The 20,042-nt window shown below is 37.5% G+C and overlaps 3 protein-coding genes across 5 annotated transcripts in view; 1 reads left to right on the top strand and 2 right to left on the bottom strand.

Annotated features, from left to right (window-relative positions):
- LOC105385378 overlaps positions 1–276 on the bottom strand; it is a 38,538-nt gene extending 38,262 nt beyond the window's left edge. The window contains exon 1 of one of the 2 annotated variants that reach the window (XM_048623476.1): positions 14–276. In XM_048623476.1, the coding sequence (XP_048479433.1) occupies positions 14–64 (51 nt within the window). In that variant the 5' untranslated portion in view covers positions 65–276. The remainder of the gene's footprint in view (positions 1–13) is intronic. The other variant, XM_048623475.1, reaches the window with a different exon arrangement.
- Positions 277–3,278: 3,002 nt separating this feature from the next.
- LOC105385377 (isocitrate dehydrogenase [NADP] cytoplasmic) lies at positions 3,279–8,756 on the bottom strand. Its single transcript, XM_038117924.2, has 2 exons — positions 8,600–8,756; positions 3,279–4,702 (listed from the first exon to the last, which is right to left on the bottom strand). Exon 2 carries the CDS (start codon positions 4,696–4,698, stop codon positions 3,460–3,462), a length of 1,239 nt encoding a protein of 412 aa, XP_037973852.1. The 5' UTR covers positions 4,699–4,702; positions 8,600–8,756; the 3' UTR covers positions 3,279–3,459.
- Positions 8,757–9,242: 486 nt separating this feature from the next.
- LOC119693694 lies at positions 9,243–15,676 on the top strand. 2 transcript variants are annotated; one of them, XM_048623473.1, is made up of 10 exons: positions 9,243–9,750; positions 9,843–9,848; positions 10,093–10,296; positions 10,519–10,587; positions 11,022–11,147; positions 11,498–11,692; positions 11,965–12,105; positions 12,749–13,501; positions 13,748–13,962; positions 14,286–15,676. In XM_048623473.1, the coding sequence occupies exons 1-10, from the start codon at positions 9,601–9,603 to the stop codon at positions 14,890–14,892; spliced, it is 2,466 nt and encodes an 821-aa protein (XP_048479430.1). In that variant the 5' UTR covers positions 9,243–9,600; the 3' UTR covers positions 14,893–15,676. The 2 variants fall into 2 exon arrangements, with proteins under 2 accessions (XP_048479430.1, XP_048479431.1); XM_048623474.1 differs by lacking the exon at positions 9,843–9,848.
- Positions 15,677–20,042: the final 4,366 nt, after the last annotated feature.

Below are 20,042 nucleotides of genomic sequence, written 5' to 3'. Positions count from 1 at the left end.
CGAAAATGCTTACCAAAACAAGGCATACTACACTGAGCCACCGCAAAACATTAGAGCCGGTCATTTTCACAGATAGCACATAAACTCGATTTTATAGCTCAATGATCTGCTACGATTTTCGCGCGAGGAAAATTCGGTTTCCCGCCAAGAAGAGTGGCAACACCGCACGCTACTGCCTTCGCTCGGTAAGCGCGCCAAACTGAAGTATGGCTGGCCGCGAGCTTCGCGAACCGTCTTTGAATGGCCCACTCCACCGGAGGGAGAAATGGCGGGAGGGACGCTCTCGTAGGGGAAACTGCGGTCGCCGCCGCCAGTAATTCACTAAAGAAAGAAAAGTTATTTGCCGATTTGACGATCCGAGATACGACGCGACAGCCATAAATCGCAGACTACCTATCAAGGAAGGGACAACTATATTTTGGTTTCTTTTTGTTTGCGCATCGATCGGAGTAAAAAAGGATTTCATAAAGATTTTATAGAAAAGATGGATTAATTTTTAGGGTTCCGTACCTCAAAAGGAAAAAAGGAACCCTTAAAGCAAAGCAGGATCACTTTGTTGTACGTCCGTGTTGTATGTCACCACTCTTTTTCTCAGAAACGAAATTATCAAACTGTTATTTCGCATTGATATACTAATTAACATTTGTTTAAAATATAAATGTTTGATATAATTTATTTAAAAAAGTAAAATAAAATATTGAATATTTTTTTTGAGGTAGGTACCTATATCTACTTACTTAGTTACCTCCCCATGGGCGTACCCAGGTAGGAGCAGGGGGGGGCAGCTGCCCCCCCCTAGAAGATAAAATAAACGTAAATTTTCCTGCCAAGTGGGAATTAAAAACGTGTTACTTACTGTGCGCAATATGAAGTGTTGGAAACAAAGTATCTTTTCTTTTTAGTCAGATATTTTGATTTAATATTCTTTTATCTATAATGTTTCATCATCTCGGAACAGGTATGAGCTGCCCCCCCCTAGCTGAAATCCTGGGTACGCCCTTGTACCTCCCATACACGTAAAGTAGGGATGAATATTATTTTTCCCGTTGTTTCGATGGGGTGGGATATCGTTGAATATAGGTCTTTAAAATATATTATAGGTAACTATATATGATCAAACAATTTTTGGATTCAGTGATTGGTTTACGAAATATTAAGCTCTGGCTAAATGGTTGGTTCAAACATATGAAAAATTCACGGATGTAGTAAGTACATAATAACTAATAAATGACAAAATTAAAAGAAAAACTAGGTATCTAAGGTAGAGTCCAATTATAAAGTCATGACAATAAACAGTGCGATTTTGCTAAGACTCTTTATCATTATCAGTTATTTACTTTCATTTACATACATTTTAAAAAAAAAATACCGATTGGGTATGCCTTTATCACGTATTTTTCTTAAATAAATACAATTCATCGATTAAATACGGTCTGTAACGATTAGTTAAAATCCACTTCCGTTTTCAGGACTTTATAGTTTTACTGTAAGTAAAGTAGACTTGTACGGCGGAACCATCAGTGCGCGAGTCCAACTTGCACTTCCCGTTTCTTGTATCTACCTACATTTGGAATAATGATAAAAGACCGAAAATATTGTTTTTTTGCAACCTACATACTACATACTTGGTATAAACAAGATGTTGCAAAAGTAGTACACCTATAGTACCTAGGAGGCCGGCGAAAAGGGTTGCCTCAGAGGGTCATACATAACAACATTTTTCTATTACTTTGGATAATCGCGAAAAACTATACCTAAGTACCTAGTTACGGCTACGTCGCCACAAATTTTCTATGGATAAGCTAATATTTTTATCCCTAATAGTTACTCAATAGTCGTACGAAAAGTTATTCATAATAATCCCCTGAGACGTCCGCTTTCGGCTTACCTACTATTACGGCTAACTAAATAACTTTCCGAGAAAAACAACACCTCGACCCCACATGAACTTTCCAACGTTTCGATCTCCCGTAGGTTCAAAGTTTGATATTTACCAATACGTATTTACCGTGTCTATGTATTAAAGGATACATTATGTCTTGCCACCCTTCCTCATAGGTACCCACCAGGTAACAAGCACTGAAGCTGAACATGAAACGTAGCGTAGTGGATAGCGGATTCGAAAAATACAGCTTTCGAAGAATTATTTGTCATGTAAGTGCCGCCACCTAGTGGTGCGAATGCTGCATTATTGCAATATCGACCGTAGAACTTTTATACAGTATGTAACCTTTTGACATAGAGATTTTATGTGACTGTTTTATCCCACCTTACTATATTTATTATACTGTAATTATGCTTTTCGCGTATGTCTGTATCCATACGCATGTTAGTACTTATGTAGGTATGCTTAGGTCTTTAGCAGTAGCGTCCGCGCCGCCACTAAAGTCCAATAGCTGCCGCTATATGCCGCCTCGGCGCATTCTTTACTCTATGTCAGCAACACTCACACACTACACTGTCAGATAGTATGATGTACAGTGCGACAAACTTATCTGTTCCGGTGAGAGGGAACTAAATTGATCCATATCTCATTACTTACTAATGAATTGTATATTGTAAAAGATTAGATAGGTTTATTAACACTGGAATAGCGAATTAACAATACGAGTAAACTTAAAATTTTATAGAATTAGGAAATATTAGATATTTATGTGAGCTGTCACCGGAACAGATAAGTTTGTCGCACTGTAGGTACTTTTTATCCCGATAGTAAACCTTTTAGAAAAAGGTCCTTTGTCTTATAAAAATAATTCCGTGAGGTCGAAGGCGTAGCAAAAACAGACCAACCATAGGGTTAGGAGTTAGCTTTCATGGAAGTACCTAATAAGTACTTACCATGTTACTTACTTATTACTTCCAAAGTAGCATTAAAACGACTAGCGACATCCATGATATCAAAACAATAAAATGTGTTGGAGTCGTAGCACAGTCGGACTACTTAGGTACCTAATAGAAGTCTTCACTGTCTTGGAGACACATTTTAACGTAATGATTTGATAAGGCATCTGAGACCAGATCTGATGATGATAATTTATATTATAAGGTTACATCCTGAAGTCCTATTGTGAAATTTTTATGTATGTATGTACTACAAACGTAAGCAGATTTCATAAGTGGGAGTAGTAAGGATTAGCTAAGGTCAAAGTGTTATGATATCAGTGATAAAATACGTCTGTCCGTTATTTTCATATTGTTTGTTTATCTGTTCACGTATTAGTCGTATTACCTACCTAAAGCTAAGTGTCCTTTGCAATAATGGGGAAAAATAAAAAAGATTTTTCTACATAAATTGAGAAATATATTAAAATATATTTAAAATATAAGAATAAATAAGTAAATGCTTAAATAATACCCTCGATCCATTTTGTGACGAATATACTGAAATTGATTATACAATACGCTTAATTGCACGTTACATACAAGATAGGCATTATAAAACTATTAAGGCGTGGTAACTTAGAGGTTGCTGCTCTTGCCCAGCTTCTTTTTGAGATTTTCGGCCAGTTTATCCATGAAGGCGAAGGTCTCGAAGTAGTCGTCGCGCTTCACGTTGTTCATGCCCTTGATGCAGATGGCCAAGTCCTTGGTCATGACCCCGGACTCGATGGTCTCGATGCAGACGGCCTCCAGCGCCTCCGCGAAGGTCTTTAGCTCGGCGTTGTTGTCGAGCTTAGCGCGGTGTAGCAGACCACGCGTCCACGCGAAGATGGAAGCGATCGGGTTGGTGGAGGTCTCCTTGCCCTGCTGGTAGAAGCGGTAGTGGCGCGTGACCGTGCCGTGCGCCGCCTCCGCCTCCACCGTCTTGCCGTCCGGGCAGATGAGCACCGACGTCATGAGCCCCAGCGAGCCGTAGCCCTGCGCCACCGAGTCCGACTGCACGTCGCCGTCGTAGTTCTTGCAGGCCCACACGAACCCGCCCTCCGACTTCATCGCGTACGCCACCATGTCGTCGATGAGCCGGTGCTCGTACCAGATGCCGGCCGCCTCGTACGCCGCGCGGTACTCCTTCTCGTAGATCTCCTGGAAAATGTCTTTGAAGCGGCCGTCGTACTTCTTCAGGATGGTGTTCTTGGTGCTCAGGTACAGCGGGTACTTCCTGTCCAGCGCAAACTTGAATGAAGAGTGGGCGAAGTCGATGATGGAAGCATCAGTGTTGAACATGCCGAGCGCGACGCCGGGGCCCTTGAAGTCGTGGATGACCTCCTTGATGGGCTCCCCCTTGGGCGGGGTCCAGATGAGCTCGAGCTTGCCCTCGCCGGGCACCACGTAGTCGACGGCCTTGTACTGGTCGGCGTGTGCGTGCCGGCCGATGATGATGGGCTTCTCCCAGCCGGTGACGAGCCGCGGGATGTTCTTGCAGATGATGGCCTCGCGGAACACGGTGCCGCCGAGGATGTTCCGGATGGTGCCGTTGGGGCTCTTCCACATCTTCTTGAGCTTGAACTCCTCGACTCGCTTCTCGTCGGGGGTGATGGTGGCGCACTTGATGCCGACGTTGTACTTCTTGATGGCGTTGGCGCAGTCGATGGTGACCTGGTCGTCGGTCTGGTCGCGGTACTCCATGCCCAGGTCGTAAGTGTGCAGCTCGATGTCCAGGAACGGGAGGATGAGCTTGTCCTTGATCAGGTCCCAGATGATCCGGGTCATCTCATCCCCGAGGATGTCGACGACGGGTCCGGCCTTTATTTTCGACATGTTTCTGGAAAGGATTAAAAATAGTTTTATTAATAAAGCTGATTGTAGGTACTTGTTAAACAACGTTGAAAACAAGTTTTACTGGGAATTATTTTTACTAAAGGGAAAGGCGAAGGTCGTTTAGTACCAATGGTATGAGTTGAGATGCGAGGCGTCGCGTCAAATACCCCGAGTGATATCTTAAATATGGTCCAGTGGCAAACTAGTCATGAACAATAAGATTATTCTTAGTAAAGACAACAACAATTTTGATAAGAAAAGCTTGTTTTCTTATGTTATCCATATCAACATAAAAACAAAAAGCATTTCGAATAAACACATGGAAGGTTACCTTTCTTTTAGCTTACAAGGTGAAATCATTTCAAGATTTTAATGATCATTTTTGGCTTCTTTATCAGGTATTATTCAAAACTCAATCAGTTGTATTACTAAAGTAGATTAGGGGAACCCGGGGTAAGACGGGGTCGCGGGGTAAGACGGGGCCACCCACTTATATGCAAAACTATACATCTTAGGAATCTGAGTAATTAGCCAATAGAAAGGCTTAAATTATTGACCTTTAGTGCGCCAGTGACTGCAGGTGTGAGCGCGTGCGTTTTTTGTGATAGCTCAATTGTTTGTTTTTGCGTAGTGTCCATGTTATTTTTAACCGGTAGAAACAACGTCACAACTCAGTAAGTAAAACAGTGGCATTTTTGGTAATTGTGTGTTTTTATTTAAGGTTTGGTACGCTTTGTTTAGATATGTGCAAAATAACTTTAACATTAAAGGTTTTTTTAAATAAATTATTTTTATAAAAAATATAACGTGGGGCAAGACGGGGTAATTTTGGAGGGGTAAGATGGTGTATGGATCAAGCTTGGTGAAGTTTTTTTTCTCTCCAACCCGATATTTGACATTGGAGAAGGGCTCTAAAAGGGCTACAGGGAAGTTAGCTAAAAACACAAAGAAGATACTGCCTACGAAAAGAATAACAACGAAGGTAACTGTGTCTACCTCTGCTGTGAGGATATCAACAGTCCTACTTTAAATCTAAGGAAAACTGGGTCGGATGTCAAAGGTGCAGGCGTTGGGCTCACACTGCAGGTGCTGGTGTTGACGATAAAAACACAGAAGAAGTGTTGTTTGTATGTTTTGTGCTCCACATAGTATACTTACCCCATCTTACCCCGTACACGGGGCAAGATGGTTTATTTCCCATTTTTTACATTTCTTAAAATAAGTCAATTGTAATGATTACTTTTTTGGCAAAAGCTGTGCCAAAGTGTTCGTCATTAAGTTCCTAATGAGCCATAAATAATTGGTAACGTTGTGGTTATAAATACCTGTTGTTTTTTTAATTTTCCCTTAGCGACCCCGTCTTACCCCGGGTTCCCCTAAGTACTTAATTTAACAGTTCCATAAAATATGTATTAGCGAAAATCATAGGTACTTACAAAAAATTCAAAACCTGTATAACTTATATAAACAAAGTGATAACATGGTTATTGACCTCCTGTCACCTCATGGTCAAGGTTGGCTAAAGAGCACATTGAACTAGATGAAACCAGTTATTTTATCTAATAGTGAATATCACATTTTCAGTAATAGTACAGTATCTATACTAAAACGGTCTCTTTCTGTGTATGTACGAAGTACATAGGTACATAGGTATAGGTAGGCAGGGACTCTTACTCTGAGACTTATTCGGCAGGGGCATAATTATAATATGGTCAGTATGTATTTATTCTACTTTGTTGACCTGGACATAGGACCGCAGAGTACAAATTGCCTAATCAGGGGTGTGTCATACATAAATTTAAATTTATAATTGAGGTGGTGAACTATACCGAATTCGATTTTAATAAGTACCTTATCAAATAGGTTTCTATTTGTACCTACCTATTAAGCATAAGGTTACTTAGATACTAAATAAAATATGTCTATAATTTATCAATTAGATAATAATGTTACTTTCAATCAAAGGTGTGTACTAAATAGTAAATAAAGTGCTGATAAGAGGTCATACTATATCAGGATAGTGTTTTTATAGAGCAATAAAATACTTTGATATTTCTTTTAATGTATTGATAACCTCTGAATGGTGTTTTGCTCAGAATCATTAACTTTATCTCATATGTAATGCATTGTCATGATAAGTTGTGTTGACTAGAATAGATTATGCTGCGTTAAGACCATCCATTTGGAATCTAGGTTTATCATATCATAAAATTAAAAGTAGGTATGTACAATATTTTATAAAAGTTTGTGAGCCACAATTATACAAGGTCTGTAGCTAGCAGTTAAATATGGACAGAAGTTACTTGTGATGTGCATTTTTTATTGGACCTATGTTCTGGAAATAAAGATACTTAATTTAATTTAATTTAAAAAAAATGTACTTATAGTAGTTACCAAAAATATGGTAAGGTGATTAATTTTATATTTACAAAATTTATTAAGGGTCTGTTCCACAATGTCTGGTTAGTGGCTACCTGACGGATAAAATACATGCTGTCACTTTCTGTTATTATTTTTAGACAGTGACAGCATGTATTTTATCCGACAGGTAGCGACTAACCAGACATTGTGGAACAGGGGCTAAATGTTATATGTCGAATGTCAGATTTTTTAAAGTTTAATATAACATTGTATGTGGCCTTAAATATTTAAACATGACAGTCATATTTTTTCTATTATTTAATAGAAAATACTGATTACCATACATATTACTTATCTCTTGTTATCATAGCTAGTGTACAACACAATCTCAAGTTAGTGTTATCTTATTCTGTTAATTGTTACAGGTGTCACTTTAAATGTAATGTATGTGTATAACTTTCTGGGTACATAATTAACTCTTATACAAATTATAAATGGTATAGGCAGGTACCTAGGTATGTGGTATAGATTTTCATTGCATTTCAATTATATTTCCTCAAATATCTTTTAAGTATTTGTTTAGAGTTTAGATGGTGGAGTCAAATTTGCCATTGCCTCATGGGACAGTTAAAATTCAGCTTATGAAGCACAAAATATTTGGTTTAAAGGATCGTAATTATTATATATTTTTCTTGATTTAATAGATATGTTTGCCTGTGGTTTGGCATAAAGTATTTAGTAAGTATTGAAATCATTTATAATAAATCTAGTTTTGAGTAAGCTATTAGGTATGATAAGTTATAAATTTAATTATTCACTTTCGTAAGAGACAATGCAGAAGTTCATACAGCTCTGAGATTGGATCTGGAGTATGATTTGATAAACATATTCAGTAAAAGTTTCAAAAATCTACAGTGAACCATAAAATATGTATTGTATTTTGTAGAAAATATCAGCAACTACCTACCTTTGAAATAGCAATTATGCAGTAGAATTTTATTCTATTGAAACAAAAGTCAATGAGTTCACACTAATAAACCTTACCTTCCACCCTATTGAAGGCTACCAAATGACTAAATTTGATTTCTTACATTAGCATATAATGTTTGCTTTGTTGGTTAGTCAGTTGGTACTTATAAATATTCAATTAGATACCTACCACTGGTGCTAGGTACAAATGACATTTAACAACACCTTGTGGGAATGAAGCCGGTTTATGAGAACAAATAAGTACAAAGTCCAAGCCCATTACAAGATCTAGAAATATTCCTAACTTGAATCCTATTTACCTACATAGTTCTTTAGCTAGCATACCCACATACGAAAAAGAATATTGCAAGGCCTACCCTCGCCTATAATTTGTAATACGTAATATCTCGAGTTGAAAATAAGACGGGATAAGTACCTAAGAGGCCTGCACGCTATCTACTTCGAGGTAAAACTTGTTCTTTACTTTCTATGGCATTTTCTATTTTAAAACACTTGTCGTTCTTTGCCGGTTACGACTAAAGATAAAATAAATAAAACAGTTCATATTTACCTGATAGTATTTGGTTTGGCTGAAATGGATACGTGTAGACGTGTATAACGAAATGGAAGGTACAATTTATATTAATTTAAAGCTACACAACACGACATCCACCCACTAAAGCTGAACTAAAATAAAATTATTTATTTTTGACAGAAGAATTTGATAGTAGCGTAGACAGCTGCTTTTGACATTACGTTGACACGTCATAAATGTCATAATCACAGAACACTATACTCGCAGTAGTCGCACAGTGTATTTTTCCCGCTACTACCGCTACACAAAGGACTTTGTTAGTAAATAGCGCTACACTAACATAAAACGCACACGCAGCGCACACGTACGGGAAGCTTCGGCCATTTTTCAAGCATGACCAATCGGTTATGCTTGAAAAAGGCCGTATGGTTCAGAAACGACGTTGGACTGTTCCACTGATTTAAAACCGGTCAGCGGGCAATGGAAAGAGCTACTTATGCTTGGTGTTTCTCTGATGGACGAGTAACTAATATTTTCATAGAGCTCTTAAAATCTGCAAGCTGAAATGGCAGTAGGCCGGACAGCGGACAAGTTCTCGAGTGGAGACCACCAAACGACAAACGTAGCGTGGGACGCCATGCGATATGCGATACTTAAAAAAAACTCACCATTTGGGATTTTTCCGGGTGTAAACTAACGTCTAAACCATTTTTGTACGCCCATTTCTAAAAAAAACGGTACGAGTGCAGGCATCAACCTTCAACTTCAACTTCTCAGCTACCGAAGGCTCTCGCACGCCACAGATTCTCGAACCACAGATGCTATTAATATTCATGGGACTGTTCATAAAAATAATCTGTGAGTGAAAAAAAATGGCAATCGAAATGAAATCTTGTTACTAAATTAATCCAACAAATAAATTGCTTTAAATCTGAATTCCTGAATTAAGTGTTCCTTTTTTATGCTGAATTAATAAAGATGCATTAAACTTAAGTCTAAATTCAACATAAATCTGTGGAAAAATTCTGGAATTAACGATGAAAATGGTGGTGCAGAAAAACTGGAACAATGTTGATACATCGCATCAAAGCACATCGGTGGAGGACACAGCAACAACTACATGGACCTTCCAAGTTCCGTCGAAGACTCCGGCGGCACGGCCTGCATCTGCTGGCAATGCCCAAGCTGTAAGTCAAATTCTAATGTATCTTTCTAATTTGTATGTACCTGTTACCAAACTCAATTTTCTAAATTATTTCTGTTTATGCATTCAATACAGGAAGAGGTATGTAAAAAACTTATTACTTTGAGGAATCTTCACACTGATCTGTTACTGAACTTGAAGTTGTAGTACTGCATGCAGAATTTTATGTAAATTAATTCAAATAAGATTTGTAATCCATACTAAATTTTTATATTTTGTTCCATGACACACCTGCATATTGCTGTTGAGGAAATCAGTATGTGTTACTAGCACAACAGAAACAAAATACAATTTGTTTTGTTAAATGACCATAACATCATTCCAGAAGCAGCAAGTCACAAGGCAGCTAGCTATAAACACACTGGCAGCAATGCACCGCCGGTTTAGTCTGCCAGGGCCCGTGCAGCCTCATTCCCGACCCATCGCCGAGTTCCGAGCAAGTGCCAACAAGTCCTTGGACATGTTGCGCCAGACTATCCAATCTGCTGTCACTCGTGAAATTGATCAAGTCATCAAGAAGTATTTAGAGGTATGTAACCAATTAGAGTACAGGGAGTTATGTGGTGTGGTTGAGGATAACCCCTGAATTGAAAGCTGAATCATGTTAAATTCATTGATGATTATCCATTCACTACAGGAGATAGGTGTATCCCAAAAAGCTCTAGCTTTTAGTAATTTTTAACATCTATCTATTGTGGCGATCTGGTCTTAGAGTTAGTGATGACTAAATTATTTTTCTTTCTCTTTTCAGAAATTCTTTGTCCCTGCTGTTAACAACATTCGATTGAATCTTGGGGAGGAGTCAGTCAGTGAGGATCAGGTAATGTAAAATTTACAGGAACATGAGCATCTAATCTATTGATCATAAAAACCAAACTACCTTACTAATTTGTGCCTTAACCTACCTGGTATGCCAGCTGAATCCCTGATACATTACATAGTATAATCATGTACTTTTAGCCATCTAGAAACACTGTGAGATGAAATTGAAAGAAACTAGAAACATTAAATATTGTTTCATTCATAAAATTTATGTATTCAGTAATCAGAGGTGACACCCAGCCATCTGCAAGTCACCTCTGACTAAAAAATGTATTATTTAATATAATAATAATAATAATATTTTACAAAGGCACTTTTTTAGGAGGGGAGGAAATTCACCATAAGTAGTCCAAGGTGGCCTTAGCGTACCAAGTTCTCTATGAAATAATTTAAAAAAAAAGTAAGATCTAAAAATAATAACATCTGTTCTAGGTGCGTGCCGTCTGTCGAGCCATGCTGGACGCGACTCGTCTCCTGTACTCCACGCCGCCGCGCATTGCACAGTCCCCATTTGACGGCACAGACGAAACAAGTGCCGACACGAAGTTTGGCAAACAAGTGAGTAAATGTAAAATTAGTGTACAAAAATACATGACAAAGAGGTTGTTATATGGTATGGTATGGGTTGTTGGATGGTAGGTATTCTGAATATGGGTTGATTTTAGATTCTTCAGCTACAGACATAAAAGCAACCCTGGGAAGTCAGCAAATGAGGCTACACAGACTGGTTAATCCGTTCACCATGGTGATATGCTAGACAGAATCTAGTGTTTGTCACTGACACGCTAAGTAGAACAATAACAATTACCTTCTACTTTTATCTTGTTGTTAATAAAGTATTTTAAAACAATGTTGTTCTGTTGAATTTGGATTCAACAGAACACAAATATGACTGTCTCTGTCTTTAGTTACAGAGTGCATTGAACAAGCGTAAAGAAGCAGACGATTCTGACGGCGCCAGTAAGCGTAAGAAAATAAAGCAAGAGGAAGGATCAGAGCTCGCCACCCAGTCCCCGCTGCCCCCATTCAGGGACCCTGAGAAATGGAACCCGGCGCGACTCACACAAGAAACACTATTTATCATGGGGTCCCATGCACACAAAGTAAGATTTATGGTCAATAAATAACTTCGATATTTTATCTTTCAAGCACCATACATACTGAATACTTACTGATATTTAATTGGATGTTGAGTTTTATGTGATATCTCCAACAATCCTGCCAGCACACCTGGCAATGCTCCAATGGCTTATGTGTTTTGAATTTATAAGCGCATGGTTATGATGGGCTCTTTATAATATTAAGTACAGTTGTACTCATAGTTGTCTAGTAACATTTAACAGGTAATTACAAGTGAATCTCTTTGAACATCCAGGTCCTCGGTCTGGGCAACTCGCGCGGCCGTCTCTACACGAGGCACGCGGGCCTGCTGCGCTACCCGGCCGACAGCTCCGACAAGGAGTGGATCGCCAGCCACAACCTCGTCAACGCTGTGGGCGGGAAGACCTACATTATGGTATGCATTTTGTTATACATTATAAATAGGTTTAACCGCCTGTGTGGTGTTGGTATGACAGTAAGGCGGATCACACACTTGTCCGCGCAACGCCACACCGCGGTTTGCGGATTATCATTGTAAGCAAAAATGTCAGTTTATATAGAAAAACCGATTACCCGCACACACTGCCGCCGCATCACCGCGTGGAAATTTACTATGAGAAAACCCCAATCCGCGCGGTGAGGCGGTGAAGTGTGTGAACCGCCTAACATACATGTAGTTCTTTGAAATTTGTGTAAAACAGATAAAAGTCATAATTCCTACGTAATTCAAAATTGTATAATTTACTAGCTGTTCCCGCGAGCTTCGCTTCGCCTTAAAAAGTTTTACCGTGGGAATTCCGGGATAAAAAGTAGCCTATGTTCTTTCTCAGGGTCTAGACCATATGTATACCAAATTTCATTCAAATCCGTTCAGTAGTTTTGGCGTGAAAGAGTAACAGACAGACAGACAGACAGACACAGTTACTTTCGCATTTATAATATTAGTTAGGATAGATAGGATTAGGATAAGCTACTTTATAGGAATGATTCAAATTCAATAGTATCATTATATGAACTAATCTTTTCTTATTTTAATCTAATTTTTATTCTTATTACAGGTATTAGAAGACATTGAGGAGTTGGCTACAAGCGAGGCCTACCGCCACAGTTCTCTACCAATGCTCGGAGAACTAACAGGCTTTAAAGTTCCTATGTTTATGCTCAAGAAAATCAAGACTTATGTAATGAAGAGAGTTCTTAGCGGTGAAATAAGCAACCCGTCTAGTCCCCAAACCACTAACGGCCTTGTGCAACAAGATGATGTAAAACTGGAGAATATTATCAAGACCGAGCCAGAGCATGATGAGTATGATGCGGTGTCAGCCTCAGATATGATCAGCAGTATTAACCCTGATAACTACACGGATGTGCTTCCCGGCATGCCCTTCAACAAGGATGATTCTGACTTTGCCGACATAAAAATGGATGGAATCAAAGTTGACATTGATGATATTAAAGTTGAAGGGATCAAGGAAGAAGATTTAGATGACATAAAAGTAGATGGCATCAAAGTTGAGGATTTGGATGTAGACAGCATTAAAGTGGAAAACATTGAAGATTTAAAGGAGGAAGATATAAAATTGGAGAATGATGATACACTGTCTGTCTGCAAGCAAACTGAAGATGAACAGAGCAACTTAGTTGACGGGTTACTTGATGCTGATATAGAATTTCTCAGCAGAAATTTGGGGAATATTGAGAGTGATGCTGATGCCAGGAAAACTATTGAGAAGTTAACAGGGGCTAATCCCGATACGCTTACCCTTGTTGGGGATGAATTTGACTTGGGATCTACGCTGAACGCTAATAACGTAAGTTGTTAAAAATCTAGAACTTAATTTTTCGTATTAAATTGTCGACATAGTAGTCACAAAAAATTTACCATTATTGCCACAACTAAGCGCAACATACACATTTTGTCACTGCTTGTGTACCTTGTTATGCTAACCTTTCAACAACAATGTCCCTCATATCTGTCTATCATAGCGTTATTGTCTTACTTATCTCATTAGCACCAATAAACCCGAAAACCCCGCTAACCTAACCCCCTACTCCAGTTCACAGACAACCAAACCACCAAGTGCATCACCGTAGCGTCAACCACAAGCGGCATGATCCACAGCGTGCCGGTGGCTCACTTGGCCCCTCCGCGTATCACAGGCAGTACGGTCCACTACTATAGTGCGCCGCAGGGCAGGACCGTGCACCATCTGCCGCAAGCCACTGTGACCATACAGAGCATACCGGGGACCACGCAGCAGATGATACGCGGGTGAGTGTGGTTGTGGTGGTGTGAGAATAGATGGCGTAAGGGTGAGGGCCGATTGGTGCGTTGCGCGTTATAAAAAATATATTTTGGCAGCGATGACGACGGCTAAACGCACCAATGGGGGCCCGCTCTAATAAGAATTAAGTGTGTGATCAAATAATTACTGGATTTGGACCGCTTATTATAAATAGTGAGGAATATGTCAAGTTAGAATAACCTAGATATCACTCATAGTCTCCCAAGCATTACACAAAATCATACTATAGCGTTTTGTTGCAAACGTAAAAGTGCAAAAAAATATCGAATAAATATTTTCCTTATTCCAGTATACCGATCAACACGAAATCCGGAACCTTCAGCACAGTGATGTCGCAAGGCACGGCCAGCATCATCGGCTTCAACCGCGGGCTCGGCGGCGCGCAGTACCTCAACGTCACCTCCAAGTCATTCCCCACCGGGAACATACTACACAACGCCATCGTCTCACGCAACCTGCTCAATAGAACCACCCTCGCGACCGCCGGGGTCACCTACAGCGTCACCACGGTACGCCCCGTCATACACACCACTCCTGCCAAACCAAACGACTTCGACACCATCGCCACAACCAAAGACATGATCGACAACGCCTGCAACTCTTCCGTTATGCTCAAAAAGGTATTAACTCTAGGCAGCTCCGGCGCTACTAAGTCTTTCATGATGCATAACACGCAAAAGGTTTTGTCGACTGGGTTCGCTAACGGTGTCACTCCGCCGCCTAATGTTACTATTGTGAGTACGGGCAATAATGGCACTATTACCATCAACAATGGTAATGCAACTAATGCCACTAATGTGGTGAGTCCTACGACAAGCACGCTAAGCGCGACCCACGCGACTTTGTCGGCTTTACTCACCTCCAATGTGGATGTTCCTCAGTTGAAGAAGAATTAAGCAATAAATATTCCATTTGGCCTTCACCGCAGCCGCAAATATACAACGATGAATGACTGATTGGTAGCGACTTAAGTTGGGCCATCAAAGTTACGAGTGTGTAACTAAAACATGCCACCCCTAAGACTCATTACGATGCAGTCTAAACCCCACCGGCTGTCCGATGGTATAGTACCTATATAACCTTCACATAGTAAAGGGTAGAATGTGCCAAATCTCATTGTTAGAATATACTATTAATCTATCTTTGATCTCAATATTAGTTGTGGTAGTAGTTCGTGATATTCTCTTTCCTTCGTCTTAGTACAAAGATCGACGCTCTTTTCTCATATTACGGGTAATACCTATAGTTATTATGTTATTTCCCATGTAAAGTGTATTTTTATCATAATATTAAGCTCACGAGAGTCACATGTTTTCAATAACGATAAAAACTTATCTTACATAAAACTTGATGAATTACCATCTAAATAACATAAAGTTCCACATTATTCGTATAAACTTAAACTAACTATATATTTTATGATCAATTTATTGAATCTCTATGACAATGTTCTAATCGTTAGGGATTAATTATAAGTCAGTGAGCAACTAGTTTTAATTATTTCATTTGGTACCTGCTTATACTTATACAAGCTAGTGAGTACTTACATCAGGTGAGCAAATACCTCTTAAATCTATTACTTACATAATATACTTACACATTATGTTAAGTCTTTAATCTCAAAGCTCTGTGATTATATCTTTCCATTTTATCATATTATTATAGGTACATATTTTTTGGTTAATATTTTTTAAGTAATAGGTCTACTAGGAAACATATATTTTGACAGCATTAATTTTAAATTTGTTTGCTCCAAAATTGATGGAATTTATAGTATCAACTTGCAAAATAAAAATAAAAACTGGCTCTATGTACCCAAAGAAAAGTATTAAGTTTTTTAGGTAAATGTAAGTACTTTAAACTGTTTTCTATGAATGACTAATGTGCAAATGTTTTTCGTCCGTTATATGAGAAAAATATGATTAAGTATATATTTTTGTGACGTTTCTCTGTTTCGGTAAAGTATATTAAAAGGTTGTGTTATATTTAGGAAGTTTAGAGTGTATGATATGTGTACTGCCATAATAGTTATCATAAGAGGTATAGATTAGTTGACATTTAGCGGTCGGATAATTCATTTTAAGTATTAAGTTTTAGTACGATAGTTTGATACTGTGATGACATGCATAATATTTTACGTTCAAACCGTTTTCATGAAATGTATGCTATGCAGGAAGAATATAATATAAGAACTACTTTCCCGCATTTCCCACGGGAGAACTTTTTATGTCAAAGCTCGCGAAAAATATTAATTACGTGCGCGTAATGAATGCAAATAATCTAGGTATTCAAAAATGTTCTGCAATATTAAAGAACATATCAATAGATTTAATTAATATCGCAATATCATATAAAATATCTAAAAAAACGGGATTGGGTAGTACGGAATGTACGATGAATTAACCCAGGGAAAACTTTAAAGGCCAGCTTAAATGGCTAGCTACTGATACATTAATTTAAAGCAAAAATATATAATTTATTTATAAATAGTTTTTACTGCGAGCTTCGCTTCGCCATAAAATGTTTTCCGTGGGAATTCTGGGATAAAAAGTACATAAATATAAACCTACTATATATATATTCCTATATCACCCTAAGTATTAAAAACATCGCAACAAAATCCGTTGTGTAGTTTTAAAGACCTAAGCATACTTAGATGCAGACTTCGTTTTATGCTAGCTATGTGATATGTTCGTAGAAGCTTTCCATATTGGGTGAAATTCATGTCAAATCATAAAACGTTAAATTTAAAAAAAAATCTTTTTATTCAATTAAATTGATACGGTTGATCTATAAATTGGAGCAAACATTTCGTTTCGTAGTGCGTAGGTTTTAATCTTATATTAATACAATTGTTTTGTTAGTGAGTGAATGTAATGTTATAAAATATGCTTATGTTTTTTGTTGATTGTGTGCAATGCGCTTGTGGCAATATTTATTTGTGTTTTTTCGATCGAACGTTGCTTTTGCATCGGCGCCTTTTTGTTTCTGTTTTTGTTAATTTTTGCGTTTAGCAAGCTTTTGTGCAATTAATCGTTAACGCGTTTGATCGGTTTAAGAAAAAAAATCGCTTTACTAGGAACTTTATTTATTTTTTGTATACGTACCGACTTAAATAGTTTTTTATTTTTTTGTATGTATTATTTTGGCTATGGCTTGTATTTTGATGTTATCGCTTAGCTTTAAATGTGTTGATGTTTTAGTTTCGCTTACGGCTGTGAAAATATTTTTGTGACCTGATTATTACAAATTACAGATTAAAACATTACTGGTCCCCGTTTAACTTTTTATATCATTATTTAATATTTCGATACTTTATAGGTTGATATATTAGTTTTAGTGTAGTTATGTACCTACCGGATTTAAAATCTACTTATTGTACCTAATTCGTCTCACTAATCTCACTATGCCTAGTAATAAAAAAAACAGACTATAAATTATATTCCCCTTTAATAATCATGTACCGTACCTACAATTATGTGTGTTGTGAAAAAATATATCGGAAAGAAATAAAAAAATATTAGAATTTAATATTAGCAATAGAAATGTGTTAGTAATAAACCGAAATTATCTCTAATCTGTAACGTAGTCGCTAGAATTTCAGAGTTGTGAAAAATATGAACAAAGACCCTCAAGTTTATAAGTAATTAATAAAGTTAGTATTGTTTGACACCGACTGATAATTATATTTGTTACAGTTACAGTTATTAGCATATATTTTAATAATAGTAGTGAATTCGTAATCATATCTTCGAGTAATACTGTAAGATGTTATTATGTTCATACCACATATGTATTTACTGAAGGTACCTTCTTAAAGTATAGTAAAATTATATTTGAATACCCGGAATTTGTTTATGCTTGATTTTAATCAGGTTTAAAAATTAAATCTCTCATTTCTTACTTATGATTTGGAAAGTATTTATTTCGTATATATATATTTGCCAAATCAAGTTACGATTTAAATACTTGCACACAAAATATCTATAATATATTCAGTGTGATCATAATGAATTATGAACATAGTTTTAGAACAACGTCGATATTATCCATGCCTATCTTATGTGGTGAAACTCTTTCCAAATAACCTAAAATTAATTGTTAATTATATTATTATTCCAGTATATAATGTTCCAAGATGAATTGGTTGTGTCTCGTTGGTAAATTAACTTATTTATTATATGTTCGACTGATATTAGCTCAAGCACTATTGAGAGCTACGTATGCTTATGAAGTTCATATCTGTTTAATATATCTAGTGCTAGCGTAAAGAAACTAAGCTTGTAACCAATAGAAAGTATTGTTGATGTTATCAATAGGGGAAAGCGAGAGTGTTAATCTTATTGATGGATCGTATTGAAAATAACAGCCGACAATAGTGCCCGAGGTATAAGTGTATACTTACTTATGATATGAATAAACTAAACATAAATATGCCATCTGAGATACGCTTACTAGTTATATTTGGCAGATGTTCTTACATAAAAGCAAGTAAGATGTCTTTACGCCCGTGATGATAGCTGACCATTCCTACCCTACAGGAATATTAAAAACATATTATCGGTTATTGCTATTAATAAACTTGTCGCATAAAATACCTATACGGTATGGAATAAACATGGAAATATTTTATGTATCTATTAGTGTATGAACCTGTACGCCCACAGGCCTAAAGACATCGCAAAAGCTTGAAATAAAGATGCCATAATATTAATGCCTACCTACCCATCACATATGTGGGGTGATCTTTGATTTAATGTAAAAGTGAATAAATCCGTGTTTACATAACATATCAGTTAATCTTTTATTTATAAACATGTGTTGTAGCCCTACAAAAAAATCGTCCAAGTGCATTTCGGACTCGCGCGCTAAGGGTTCCGTACGGTCCGTATAATAGAAACTACAAAGTCATGAGACTAAGTTTCTATAAGAAAATAACTGTTTTTACTGTTATGCCGCTACCTTTTGGATTCCGCTATTAAAAATATATGTGTAATAATCGTTTTTGATGAGAGTAATCAATTAAGTTTAGTCTATACTAACTGACCCAAGAATGATGCTGATTTAAAGGATAAGTTCCATACAGAAGCTTAATTTATCATGTTTACCATAGTAAGGAGCAAGGACTAGGCCTGTATTTTAGGAGTAAAAAATTATAAATAATATGTCTCTAGGTAACCTATATAAAGCTAAGCTAACTGTGCTAGAATGTTTCCCAATCATCGATCTGAACCTGCAAAAGCATTTAGCGGCAGCCAGCCTTTGTAGTCTGCAGACTCAGGGTAAAAATATTGAATTATTTTTAGTTTTAACTATTGATCGGCACAGATTGAAATTGGGGCAAAATGCTACCCACGCGGTCTTCCTAGGAGCGGGGTTGAGGTTCTATTCCTGGACCAGACTACGGGCTCTAGCTTGATTAATTAATGTTAGTGTATGTACAGGTAGTCCGTGCATTTACCACGTCTGATACATACTAAGTATTGAAATAATAGAAACCCGCTCTTTATACATCTTTTACAGTTTAATATCCTAAAAATTCATTGATATGTACCTTCCTATTGAAAAGTCATGTACGTATAAGGCAGAGAAATCCGACCCCTCTCAGAACCATTGTTACTATGAGAGGGGGGTCAGGTTTCTCTGCACATGACCGTACCTACCTACCTAACCAACAATCTTTGGCCTTTTTTACACTTGTACAACGTGTTCCTACGACGAAGAAATGGTACACGGGGGTCACTCTTTAATTCGACGAACGAACTTTAATACAGTGAGATAGAGCCTAACCCTCAAATTCATAGACTGTATTTTAAATTTACGACAAGGTTAAAATTTACTTTGAAACACACGAGTTTCGACTCTTTACGTCTGTCAAAAAGCTGAAATTCGTATATGATACGTCAATTTTATTATCCTATTGTAAAGTGTCAAAAAGCTCTATGAATTTGGAGGGTATATATATTCATAAGTAGTACAAAGTACCTACTAAGTTTCGTTTACTCAATCTAACACAAACGAATGTAGAATCCGACGTTATGCAGCG

The sequence above is a fragment of the Plutella xylostella genome, chromosome 10 (assembly GCF_932276165.1).
Source record: "Plutella xylostella chromosome 10, ilPluXylo3.1, whole genome shotgun sequence".
Taxonomy (NCBI): Eukaryota; Metazoa; Arthropoda; class Insecta; order Lepidoptera; family Plutellidae; genus Plutella; species Plutella xylostella.
The sequence above is the reverse complement of the archived record's forward strand: the minus strand, read 5'-3'. Positions and strand labels throughout refer to the sequence as shown.